Source organism: Mustelus asterias, chromosome 31 (assembly GCF_964213995.1).
Source record: "Mustelus asterias chromosome 31, sMusAst1.hap1.1, whole genome shotgun sequence".
Classification (NCBI taxonomy): Eukaryota; Metazoa; Chordata; class Chondrichthyes; order Carcharhiniformes; family Triakidae; genus Mustelus; species Mustelus asterias.
This window is the reverse complement of record NC_135831.1, coordinates 5,542,725-5,555,243: the sequence shown is the minus strand read 5'-3', so window position 1 is coordinate 5,555,243 and position 12,519 is coordinate 5,542,725. Positions and strand designations below refer to the sequence as shown.

Here is a 12,519-nt window from a genome sequence, read left to right as displayed (position 1 = left end):
TTGCGATCTTGGGCAAAGCAGGAGCCAGACCAAGCTGTGAAACAACCAGAAAGAATGCTTTCTATGGTACATCTGTAAAAGTTGGTGAGAGTCGTAGCTGACATGCCAAATTTCCTTAGTCATCTGAGAAAGTAGAGGCGTTGGTGGGGCTTTCTTAACTGTAGTGTCGGCATGGGGGGGACCAGGACAGGTTGTTGGTGATCTGGACACCTAAAACCTTGAAGCTCTCGACCCTTTCTACTTCGTCCCCGTTGATGTAGACAGGAGCATGTTCTCCTTTACTCTTCCTGAAGTCAATGACAATCTCCTTCATTTTGCTGACACTGAGGGAGAGATTTATTGTTGCCGCACCAGTTCACCAGATTCTCTATCTCATTCCTGTACTCTGTCTCATCATTGTTTGAGATCCGACCCACTATGGTGGTGAATATATTGGGGAATGGGAACTCATTGTACATCAGCCAAACATGGGTGAGTGGCCTACAGACAACAGAATTCTGAACAAGTTAGCACTTGTGCTTCATAAAACTGCTTGGGGGGCTTCAACTGATTTTGCAAGTTGGAAATATTAATACAAGGTGTACTTCAGTGAAACCTTGTACGGTTTCACTGAGGGCTGCTTGTTGAGATTACTACGTAGCAATAAAAGCAGTCGCTATGGAACATAATTTCCTGTCTCAAAGCAGAATATGAAATTCAAAACAGAAAAGGTTGAGAAAACTCCGGTTTGGGCCTGCTCTACCATTTGAAAAGATCATGGCTGATCTGATGTTTTTTTTTATTCATTCGTGGGACATGGGCGTCGCTGGCTGGCCAGCATTTATTGCCCATCCCTAGTTGCCCTTGGAGGGCAGTTAAGAGTCAACCACACTGCTGTGCCTCTGGAGTCACGTGTAGGCCAGACCGGGTAAGGACGGCAGACATCGACAATGGGTCATCAGTAGATTCTTAATTCCACATATTTTTTATTGAACTCAAATTGCACCATCTGCCGGGGCGGGATTCGAACCCGGGTCCCCCAGAACGTTAGCTGAGTTTCTGGATTAATAGTCTGGCGATAATAACACGAGGCCATCACCTCCCCCATGGCCTCAAAAGAACAAAGTTAATGTTTCAAATCCATATGAGAGCCATGTATGGGCTCCAAACGTTAACTGTGTCTTCCTTCCTCCCTCCACAGTTGCTGCCAGACCTGCTGCGCTTTTCCAGTATTTTCTGTTTTTATTTCAGATTTCCAGCATCCACAGTATTTGCTCCTATAAAAGAGTCAGTCTGAGGTCCACACAAATCCACTGGGTAAATTCACATTCCAGATGGACTGCTTTCACACTAGGGAATGCAGTCACCCAGAGAAATGTAATCCTGCTCCTAAATGTACTTCCCCATGTGCCCTTTAATTTCCTTGTCAATCAAGAATCTAACAAACTCAGCCTTAAAAATACTCAATGAGCCGACCTCCGCTGAACATACAATACGGATTGACGCTTCAGTACAGGATAGAGAGAGTGCTGCATTGTAAGAATTACTACCTTTCACTTGGGAAAGCGAGGGTGATATAACAGCATGATAGCATTTGAAAAAAACCGAGGAAGGGTGGCGGCACAGTGGTTAGTACTGCTGCCTCACAGCACCAGGGACCCGAGTTCCATTCCGGCCTTGGATCTCTGTGTGGAGTTTGCACATTCTCCCCTGTGTCTTCGTTGGTTTCCTCCCGCAATCCAAAGATGTGCAGGTTAAGTGGATTGGCCATGCTAAATTGCCCCTCAGTGTCCATAGATGTGCGGGTTAGGTGGATTGGCCAGGCTAAATTGCCCCTTAGTGTCCGAAGATGTGTAGGTTTGGTGGATTGGCCATGCTAAATTGCCCCCTAATGTCAGGGAGATTAACAGAGTAAATATGTGTGGTTACAAGGATAGGGCCTGAGCGGGATTGTTGTCAGTGCAGGCTTGATGGACTAAATGGCCTCCTTCTGCACGACAGGGACTCCATGATATCCTGGCCAACATATATTCCCCAACCGCTATCACCAAACAGAGTAACTGGTCATTACCATTCTGCTGTTTTTGGGATCTTGCACAAATTGTCCACCTACATTACAACAGCAATTAAACTTCAGAAGGTACTTAGAATTGTAGAACTCCTACTGTGCAGAAGGAGGCCATTCAGCCCATTGTGTTTGCACCGACTCTCCAACAGAGCAATTTACCCAGATTCTATCCCTGTAACCCCACTAATCCTTACACGTCTTGTGACACTAAGGGGCAATTTAGCATGGCCAATCCTAGCCTGCACATTTCTGGACTGTGGGATGAATCCAGAGCACCTGGAAGACTGTAAAGCTCTGTGGGTTATCCTGAGGCTGTGAAAGACCGTTTTTAGAGTCATACAGCACAGAAACAGGCCCTTCGGCCCACCATGTCTATGCCGACCATCAAATATCAATCTGTACTAATCCCATTTACCAGCACTTGGTCCGTTGTCTACTAGGCCTTGGTGATTTAAGTGCTCGTCCAGATGCTTCTTAAATGTTGCGAGAGTACCTGCCTCCAGCACCCTCTCAGGCAGCGCATTCCACATTTCCACCACCCTCTGGGTGAAAAACCTTTCCTCAGATTCCCCTTTTAAACCATTCACTCCTCACCTTAAGCCTATGCCCTCTGGTCTTAGACATCGCGGATACGGGGAAAAGATTCTTGCAACCTGCCCTCTCTGCGCCTTTCATAATTTTGTATACCTCTATCAGCTCCACCCCCCTCTCCTCGGTCTCCTCTGTCCCAAGAAAAACAAACCCAGCTTATCCAGTCTCACCTCATAGCTGAAACTGTGGAGCCTGTTTCGAAAATTGACTGCTGTGTGAATTGACTCCTTTTGAATTTCCGCCTGCAGGAAGATATCATTTCGGTGTGGAACAAAACCGCCAGCGATCAAGCAACTACCGCTCGGATACGTGACACTTTGCGCCGTGTGTTGAATCTACCGCCTAGCACCATTATGGAGTACAAGACACATACAGACAGTATCAAGTAAGATTGGCTCGCTCTGAACGCTTCCTGAGAATGGAATGATAGGTAACTGGTTAAAAGCCCCATGTGACACCAAGCCCTGCTGCCCAGTCGAGGATGAGTTTAACTTGCCTCATCCGAAATGCTTCAGTGATCTTGAGATGGGTCAATGATCAGTGGTGGCACAGTGGTTAGCACTGCTGCCTCTCAGTGCCAGGGACCCCAGCTTCGAATCCGGCCTTGGGTGACTGTGTGGAGTTTGCATGTTCTCCCTCTGTGTGGGTTTCCTCCGGTTTCCTCCCACAGTCCAAAGATGTGCAGGCTAGGTGGATTGGCCATGCGAAATACATAGGGTTACGATGATAAGGCAGGGGAAAGGGCCTGGAAATGATATTCCATCAGAGAATTGGTGCAGACTTAATGGACAGAATGGTCTTTTCTGCACTGTAGGGATTTGATGATTCTATGATGGATAAAAGGGACTATCATCCAGAGTTTCTGCTCCTTAACGTACTCTCTAAAATTTCTCTTTATTCCCCCTCAGCCCAGGAGATCAATCGGATTTAGTCTTAGCTTGAAGCAATGTTTGAACGTAGTCCCCTAATTAACACAGGATTATAACAAACTTCTGAAACAGAAACCTATTGGATTAAGGTTTAGTCTATTGTTAACCTGATTCAGAATTCCATGTCATTTAGGTTACTGCTGTTCACCAGCATCACCTACCTGTAATCTGCTAATGTCTCCCAGCTCTCCTTCAGTCCACACCCAGTGGTTTCTGGCTGTTTAAGTTGCTGTGTGATCAGTGTTCCAAACTCACCACAAACTGCTGGTTGGTACCTGTTGTCTCCAAGTGCTGTGTGGGCAGCGGCTTTGTGAGCGGTGCTTAGTGAGGAATCATGGCCGACTGCTTCTTGCTGACTCCCCTGCTGCGCGAGCCGTCGCTCCCGGTCTGCGCACTTCAGAGCAATTGATCACATGATTGATCGCTGTATGAATCCTTTGGATGGAGAATTGAAACTCCGACTCCCCGTCCTGGAGCTCCTGGCACACCTCGAGGTAGAGAAAGAGAGAGCCACGGCTGGCCTTAGCTAGCAGACCACCAACAATAAAATTTTCACTGCAGAGAGGCAAGAAAGACTGCTTCCAACTAGCCAGCAGAATTTCTAATACCAGGGAGAGAGACAAAAGCGCTGCATCCAGCCTGGAGTCCAAACGCCTTCTATCTAACAAACCAAACTGAAAGTATCTCTGGATTTCCCGATTGAAAAAAAAACTGTCCAAAGCACCTGACCTGCCAAAGAGTCATAAATCAACAATTCAAAAAGTCGTAAACTCCAGGAGAGTGCATTAGGCCCAAACTAAAAATAAACAAAAAGCCCATTGTATGTGACCCTAACAACAATAAAAGGGTGTCAGCTCAGACAGCTCGACAACCAACACAGAAGGCCCTCTTGAAAGAACTGCAGCGAAACATCATTAAAATACGTTTCTTAAAGGCACAGTAGTGTCACACCTTTTGTTGTCTCTTGTTAACCCTGCCTTGAGCCACTGTTTCCTCCTCCATTTCAGGGACAATTCGAGCTTCCGGAACACCAAGATTGCAGTATAATGTGGACTTCCCCCGGAACGCAGTACCTCAGTGTGGCAAGATATCTGAACTGCAGCAGCGGAGTGTCAAAGAGGCAGAGCAAAACGGCAGATTGGTGTTTGACACCCTGTCACTGTGAATTTATTTATTGCCCGTCGGGCAATTGACCAGGTCCAAATGAAAGCCATTTTATTTGTGTGGAGGTTTGTGTTCCCTCTGTCGAGAGTGGCAGTTTATTGTGGAACCTTCGCTGGGTTTCCTGTCAGCAATGTTAGAGTGAGACGCTGCATCTTAAGAGTGGAACTTGTTACTGGACTTAACCTGTTGCTGTCCGTTCCACTCTGCCTCCATTGGGAGGCCCTGACCTCGCGTATCAAGATCTGAATAGATTCGCCATCTCAATCCCTTCAATAACTGGGCAGAACATCCTTCGTGCTACCTACCCGTTTGAATTTTCTGTTGCTGTGACAGAATGAGGACTAAAATGCTCATATTTTACAAACAATTTTTCTAAAGTGTTTGAAATGGCGCTGTGTAGATATTATTCTGAAAAGACTTAACACGTTAGTGCGAAATTCCTTTGGGAGAGCTGCTTACTCTTTTGAGATAAGTTGCCATTTCATTTAAAATGGTGCATAAAAGGAATGGCGTATTATCAAGTTAAGCTTTTATTTTCTTAAATCATTTCAATGCCACTGCCTCCCCCCCCCCTGAAATAACAATGATCGTATTGTCACAATAAAAGAAAGTAACACTTTGCCAGACTGCCTTATTTCTGACGGTGACTGTCTAGGGAGCCATTCTTCAAAAGCTTTGGTTGAAAGCGCCATCGCAGTATCGCTCACGGCCACTCTCTGGAGCATCCCCACCCAAGTCACAGAGCACTGGGACTTGACTCTGAGCTTTACCTTGCACACTTGCCAAGTCGAGACCTGCTTGTTCTTCATTCGAGGAGAGACTAGATCCATTAGGATTATATTCACTGGAGTTCAGAAGAATGAGAGGGGATCTCATAAAAACTTATAAAATTCTAACAGGGTTAGGCAGGATAGATTCAGAACCGAATGTTCCCGGTGGTGGGGGAGTCCAGAACTAGGGGTCACAGTTTGAGGATAAGGGGTAAACCTTTTAGGACTGAGGTGAGGAGAAATTTCTTCACCCAGAGGGTGGTGAATGTGTGGAACTCACTATTACAGAAAGTAGTTGAGGCCAAAACGTTGTGTCTTCAAGAAGAAATTAGATATAGCTCTTGGGGCTAAAGGGATCGGGGGGGGGGGGTGCAGTGAGGGGGTGTGTGGATGGAGAGGGGATCAGGATATTGAATTTGATGATCAAAATGATAGGCAGAGCAGGCTTGAAGGGCCAAATGGCCTCCTCCTGCTTCTAGTTTCTATGTTTCCTTAACATCTCCTTGCTGCCTTCAACTGGGAGGCGATTGCAAGGAAAAGATTGTTGTCAGGGACCATCAAAAGAAAGAGGTGGGGCAACACCGAATCTTGGCTGTGGTGACATGTGAATGGAATCCCAAAGGCAGAAGCGAGCAGCAAATTTGTTGAGAGCCGAGTGAAAGGTATGTGGACCTCAAGTGGGACATGAGCCACACTGGTGATCCATGTTCTCCAGAATTAAGGGTGCCCGTGCAGCTGAGTGCTTGTGGCTGAATAAACCATTAGAGTTTGGCACATCCTTGTGTACCTTCCACTTCATTATTTGCTCCTTGGTAACAGTTATTTTCTTTGATCTGATATTTGTTGATGCTATATTTACTTTCGATCCATTGTTGCCCTGAAAAAGCAGCAGTGAACTTTCTCATTGAACCGCTGCCATCCTTGTGCTGATATCGCTCCAAGCTTTGTGTCTTGAAATTAAACTTGGAGGTGATAATGTTCCCATGACCTTGCTGGTCTAATCTAAAAAATCAATGGGAGGGAGGTGTCACCAATGTAACTTTTGAGTTGCTGCCAGTGCATCCTGTCTACACAATGCACAGAAAGCCAATGTCGACTCTCAGTCGAGAAAACCAAGCAGTCCCATTCTCTGCTTTGTCCCTACAGTCTATTTTCCTCAAGGACACATCCAATTTCTTTTTGAAATTATTCTTCCTCTCCGCTTCCATTGCCCTTGTAGGCAGTGAGTTCTGGGCTGTTAGCACACTGCATTAAAAAAAAGTTTTCCTCGCATTCCACCCACAGCCCCCACCCCACACCTCTTACCCAAAGCCTTGAATCTGGGTCGTAACCTTAAACACCTCTTATCCATAGAACCATAGAAAATTACAGCTCAGAAACAGGCCTTTTGGCCCTTCTTGTCTGTGCCGAACCATTTTATGCCTAGTCCCACTGACCTGCACTTGGACCATATCCCTCCACACCCCTCTCATCCATGAACCCGTCCAAGTTTTTCTTAAATGTTAAAAGTGACCCCGCATTTACCACTTTATCCGGCAGCTCATTCCACACTCCCACCACTCTCTGCGTGAAGAAGCCCCCCCTAATATTCCCTTTAAACTTTTCTCCTTTCACCCTTAACCCATGCCCTCTGGTTTTTTTCTCCCCTAGCCTCAGCGGAAAAAGCCTGCTTGCATTCACTCTATCTATGCCCATCAAAATCTTGTACACCCTGGAACCATTCTGGTAAATCTCCCCTGCATCCATTCTGGTAAATCTCCCCTGCATCCTCTTCACATCCTACTTAAAGTGCGACATGGTGGCGCAGTGGTTAGCACTGCTGTCTCACAGAGCCAGGGACCCGGGTCTGATTCTGGCCTTGGGTGACTGTGGAGTTTGCATGTTAGAACGTGGAACATAGAAAAGCTACACCACAAACAGGCCCTTCGGCCCACAAGTTGCGCCGAACATGTCCCTACCCACTAGGCTTGCCTATAACCCTCTATCTTACTAACTTCCATGAACTTATCCAAAAGTCTCTTAAAAGACCCTATCGAATCCGCCTCCACCACCACTACCAGCAGCCGATTCCACACACCCACCACCCTCTGAGTGAAAAACTTACCCCTGACATCTCCTCTGTACCTACTCCCCAGCACCCTAAACCTGTGACCTCTTGTGGCAACCATTTCAGCCCTGGGTAAAAGCCTCTGAGAATCCACTCTATCAATACCCCTCAACATCTTATACACCTCTATCAGGTCACCTCTCATCCTTCGCCTCTCCAAGGAGAAAAGACCTAGCTCTCTCAACCTATCCTCATAAGGCATGCCACCTAATCCAGGCAACATCCTTGTAAATCTCCTCTGCACCCTTTCTATGGCTTCCACATCCTTTCTGTAATGAGGTGACCAAACTGGGCAAAGTACTCCAGGTGGGGTCTGATCAGGGTCCTATACAGCTGCAGCATTATCTCCCGATTTCTAAATTCAATTCCTCTATTGATGAAGGCCAGTATTCCATATGCCTTCTTAACCACAGCCCCCACCTGCGACGCTGCTTTGAGCGTCCTATGAACCCGGACCCCAAGATCCTTCTGATTTTCCACACTGCCAAGCATCTTACCCTTAATTTTATATTCTTTCATCCTATTCGACCTGCCAAAATGAACCACCACACGCTTATCTGGGTTGAAGTCCATCTGCCACTTCTCCGCCCAGTCTTGCATCTTATCTATGACTCGTTGCAACTGCTGACATCCCTCTACACTATCCACAACCCCACAAACCTTTGTGTCATCAGCAAACTTGCCAACCCACCCTTCCACTTCCTCATCCAGGTCATTTATAAAAATCACAAAGAGCAAGGGTCCCAGAACAGATCCCTGGGGCACTCCATTGGTGACCAACCTCCATGCTGAAAAAGACCCATCTACAACCACTCTTTGCCTTCTGTGGGCAAGCCAGTTCTGAATCCACAAAGCACTGTCCCCTTGTATCCCATGCCCCTTCACTTTCTCAATGAGCCTTGCATGGGGCACCTTATCAAACGCCTTGCTGAAATCCATATAAACTACATCTACCGCTCTTCCCTTGTCTATGTGTCTAGTTACATCTTCAAAAAATTCAATTAGGCTTGTAAGGCATGATCTGCCTTGGACAAAGCCTTTAATTGGTCCAAGCACATCAGTACTCTCAAAGCAGCACGGTACTCTGATGATAGGCTCCTCTCTCAATCCTCTTGTTCTCCCTGTGTCTGCAGGGGTTTCCTCCTACAGTCCAAAGACGTGTAGGTTAGATGGATCGGCCATGCTAAATTGCCCCTTAGTGTTCAAAGATGTGAAGTTTACGTGAATTATCAGAGTAAGTACATGTGTTTCTAGGGATAGGGCATGGGTAAGATGCTCTGTCAGAGTTGGTTCAGACTTGATGGGCCAAATGGCCGCCTTCTGCATTGTGGGATTCTATAAGCTAAGATCTGAACTGGACACAAGACTTCAGTTGTAACCGAACCAGAGCTTTATGAAGATTATAGATTGTATGTATTTTATAGATTGGACAGACAACAGCCAGATTGGAAGAGATGCAGATTGTATTTAGTGGTATGCGTGCCAGCATGGTATCGATAGTCTTGTGTTGTTGCGGCTGCACCTTCCAGGCAAGTGTTGAGCATTCTGTGACAGACTTGATCAGGAGGATTGAGAGAGGAGCCGATCATCGGAGTACCCTGTGCTGCTTTCAGAGTACTGATGTGCTTGGACCAATTAAAGGTCTGGTTACGGTAACCCAAAGATGGCGAGGGTGGGGCTTTTAGCCATGGTGCCTGTGGCTGGTGATTAAGAGGAAGTCAGTGGGACCACTTGTTCGGGATAGCCATTAATGGCACCTATGTGGTGCGGGTGTTACTTGCCACTTGTTAAATATTTGTCTCCGTTCTGATCTTATCTCAAAATTTAATAGAGAACACCATTGTTTAGAGTTAGCAAGGCATAAAAAGAGCCACGCTACCACATACCTGTTACTGGTATGTTATCGCAATCTCTTTGATTTTGATTTATTATTGCCACAAGTACTGGGATACAGTGAAAAGTATTGTTCCTTGTGCGCTATATTGACAAAGCATACCGTTCATAGAGTACATAGGGAAAAAGAAAAGAGAGAGTGCAGAATGTAGTGTTACAGTCAGCTAGTTACAGTAGAGAAAGATCAACGTAATATAAGGTGGGTCCATTCAAAAGTCTGATGGCAGCAGGGAAGTTGTTGTTCGGTTGGTACGTGTCCTCGGACGTATCTTTTTCCTGACGGATGAAGGTGGATGAGAGTATGTCCAGAATTCGTTGGGTCCTTGATTATGCTGGCTGCTTTTCCCAAGGTAGCGAGAAGTGTAGACAGTCAATAGATGGGAGGCTGGTTTGCGTGCTGGACTCTTGACAGTGATAAGCGCTTGGAGAGGTTTAAGCAAATTAGCAAAAGCCAACATTTGTGAGGGATTGGTCGTATCTAACAACTCTCATTGTTACCAGAAGTAACAGCCAGAGAAACGGCGATTGATGTTGTTTATGTGTTTATATGGACTTCCAGAAGGCATTCAATAAGGTCCCAAATAATAGACTGTTAACTGAAATGAAAGCTTGTAGAAGTCATGGCAAATTATTGACCCGATAAGGAGATTGCTCAGGCAGTATAAGCGAGCCAGGATAATGAGCGTGCACTGAAACTGAGCAGAAATTATTTGCTCTGTCCTATAAGGATCTGTGTTGCTGGGGCCTCAACTATTCTCTATAATAATTTATTAATAACCTCAGTAATGCAATCGAGATGTTAAAAAAACATAGACACATAAGGGTAGTTTGAGGGTTTAGGCACTGCAGGAATTATATGTGTGGGTACAATATCTTCAGTGGCGTCGTTATCAACTAATTATACGGTGGGAGAGTAAAATAATAAAATGACTTGGCGACGTCTGTGGCCTCAACTCTTCACTCGTTCTGTGTGGTAATCTTTGCAAGTTGTTGAAATGTAATCAAACATTGCATTTTGCTATTTTTCAGCATGAAGCTTTGCCAGATTGCAGTTAATATTGAGATTGTGGTTTATAGAGTCAGAGGCTGAGCCACCGTACCGTTTTGAGGGCGGAATGGTGGCAATGGTTAGCACTTCTGCCTCACCAGCGCCAGGGTCCCAGTATCAGTTCTGGCCTTGGGTCACTGTCTGTGTGGAGTTTGCATGTTCTGCCTGTGTGTGCAGTGGTTTCCTCCTACAGTCCAAAGATGTGCAGGTTAGGTGCATTGGTCATGCTAAATTCCCCCTTGGTTCCAAAGATGCGCGGGTTAGGTGGATTGGCCATGCTAAACTTCCCCTTAGTGTTCAAAGATGTGCAGGTTAGGTGGATCGGCCATGCTAAATTGCCACTTAGTGTGCAAAGATGTGAAGTTTACGTGAATTATCAGAGTAAGTACATGTGTTTCTAGGGATAGGGCATGGGTAAGATGCTCCGTCAGAGTTGGTGCAGACTTGATGGGCCAAATGGCCGCCGCCTGCATTGTGGGATTCTATAAGCTATGATCTGAACTGGACACAAGACTTCAATTGTAACCAAACCAGAGCTTTATGAAGATTATAGATTGTATGTATTTTATAGATTGGACAGACAACAGCCACAGTACACCAACAGTGGAAGAGATGCAGATTGTATTTAGTGGTATGCGTGCCAGCATGGTATCGATAGTCTTGTGTTGTTGCGGCTGCACCCTCCAGGCAAGTGTTGAGCATTCTGTGACAGACTTGATAAAGAGTATTGAGAGAGGAGCCGATCATCGGAGTACCCTGTGCTGCTTTCAGAGTACTGATGTGCTTGGACCAATTAAAGGTCTGGTTACGGTAACCCAAAGATGGCGAGGGTGGGCTTATAGCCATGGTGCCTGTGGCTGGTGATTAAGAGGAAGTCAGTGGGACCACTTGTTCGGGATAGCCATTAATGGCACCGATGTGGTGCGGGTGTTACTTGCCACTTGTTAAGTATTTGTCTCCATTCTGATCTTATCTCAAAGTTTAATAGAGAACACCGTTGTTTAGAGTTAGCAAGGCATAAAAAGAGCCACGCTACCACATACCTGTTACTGGTATGTTATCGCAATCTCTTAAATTTTATTTTATTATTGTCACAGGTACTGGGATACAGTGAAAAGTATTGTTCCTTGAGCGCTATATTGACAAAGCATACCGTTCATAGAGTACATAGGGGAGAAGGAAACGAGAGAGTGCAGAATGTAGTGTTACAGTCATAGCTAGGGTGTAGAGAAAGGTCAACTTAATATAAGGTGGGTCCATTCAAAAGTCTGATGGCAGCAGGGAAGTTGTTGTTCGGTTGGTACGTGTCCTCGGACGTATCTTTTTCCTGACGGATGAAGGTGGATGAGAGTATGTCCAGAATTCGTTGGGTCCTTGATTATGCTGGCTGCTTTTCCCAAGGTAGCGAGAAGTGTAGACAGTCAATAGATGGGAGGCTGGTTTGCGTGCTGGACTCTTGACAGTGATAAGCGCTTGGAGAGGTTTAAGCAAATTAGCAAAAGCCAACATTTGTGAGGGATTGGTCGTATCTAACAACTCTCATTGTTACCAGAAGTAACAGCCAGAGAAACGGCGATTGATGTTGTTTATGTGTTTATATGGACTTCCAGAAGGCATTCAATAAGGTCCCAAATAATAGACTGTTAACTGAAATGAAAGCTTGTAGAAGTCATGGCAAATTATTGACCCGATAAGGAGATTGCTCAGGCAGTATAAGCGAGTCAGGATAATGAGCGTGCACTGAAACTGAGCAGAAATTATTTGCTCTGTCCTATAAGGATCTGTGTTGCTGGGGCCTCAACTATTCTCTATAATAATTTATTAATAACCTCAGTAATGCAATCGAGATGTGAAAAAAATTAGACACATGAGGGTAGTTTGAGGGTTTAGGCACTGCAGGAATTATATGTGTGGGTACAATATCTTCAGTGGCGTCGTTATCAACTAATTATACGGTGGGAGAGTAAAAT

The 12,519-nt window shown here is 45.6% G+C and overlaps 1 protein-coding gene across 2 annotated transcripts in view; it reads left to right on the top strand.

The window, feature by feature from the left end:
- LOC144481755 (eukaryotic translation initiation factor 4E type 2-like) overlaps positions 1 to 5,350 on the top strand; it is a 33,024-nt gene extending 27,674 nt beyond the window's left edge. For both annotated transcript variants that reach the window (XM_078200904.1, XM_078200905.1), the window contains exons 6-7: positions 2,887 to 3,023; positions 4,575 to 5,350. In XM_078200904.1, coding sequence (XP_078057030.1) covers positions 2,887 to 3,023; positions 4,575 to 4,614 — 177 coding nt within the window. In that variant the 3' untranslated portion in view covers positions 4,615 to 5,350. The remainder of the gene's footprint in view (positions 1 to 2,886; positions 3,024 to 4,574) is intronic.
- Positions 5,351 to 12,519: the final 7,169 nt, after the last annotated feature.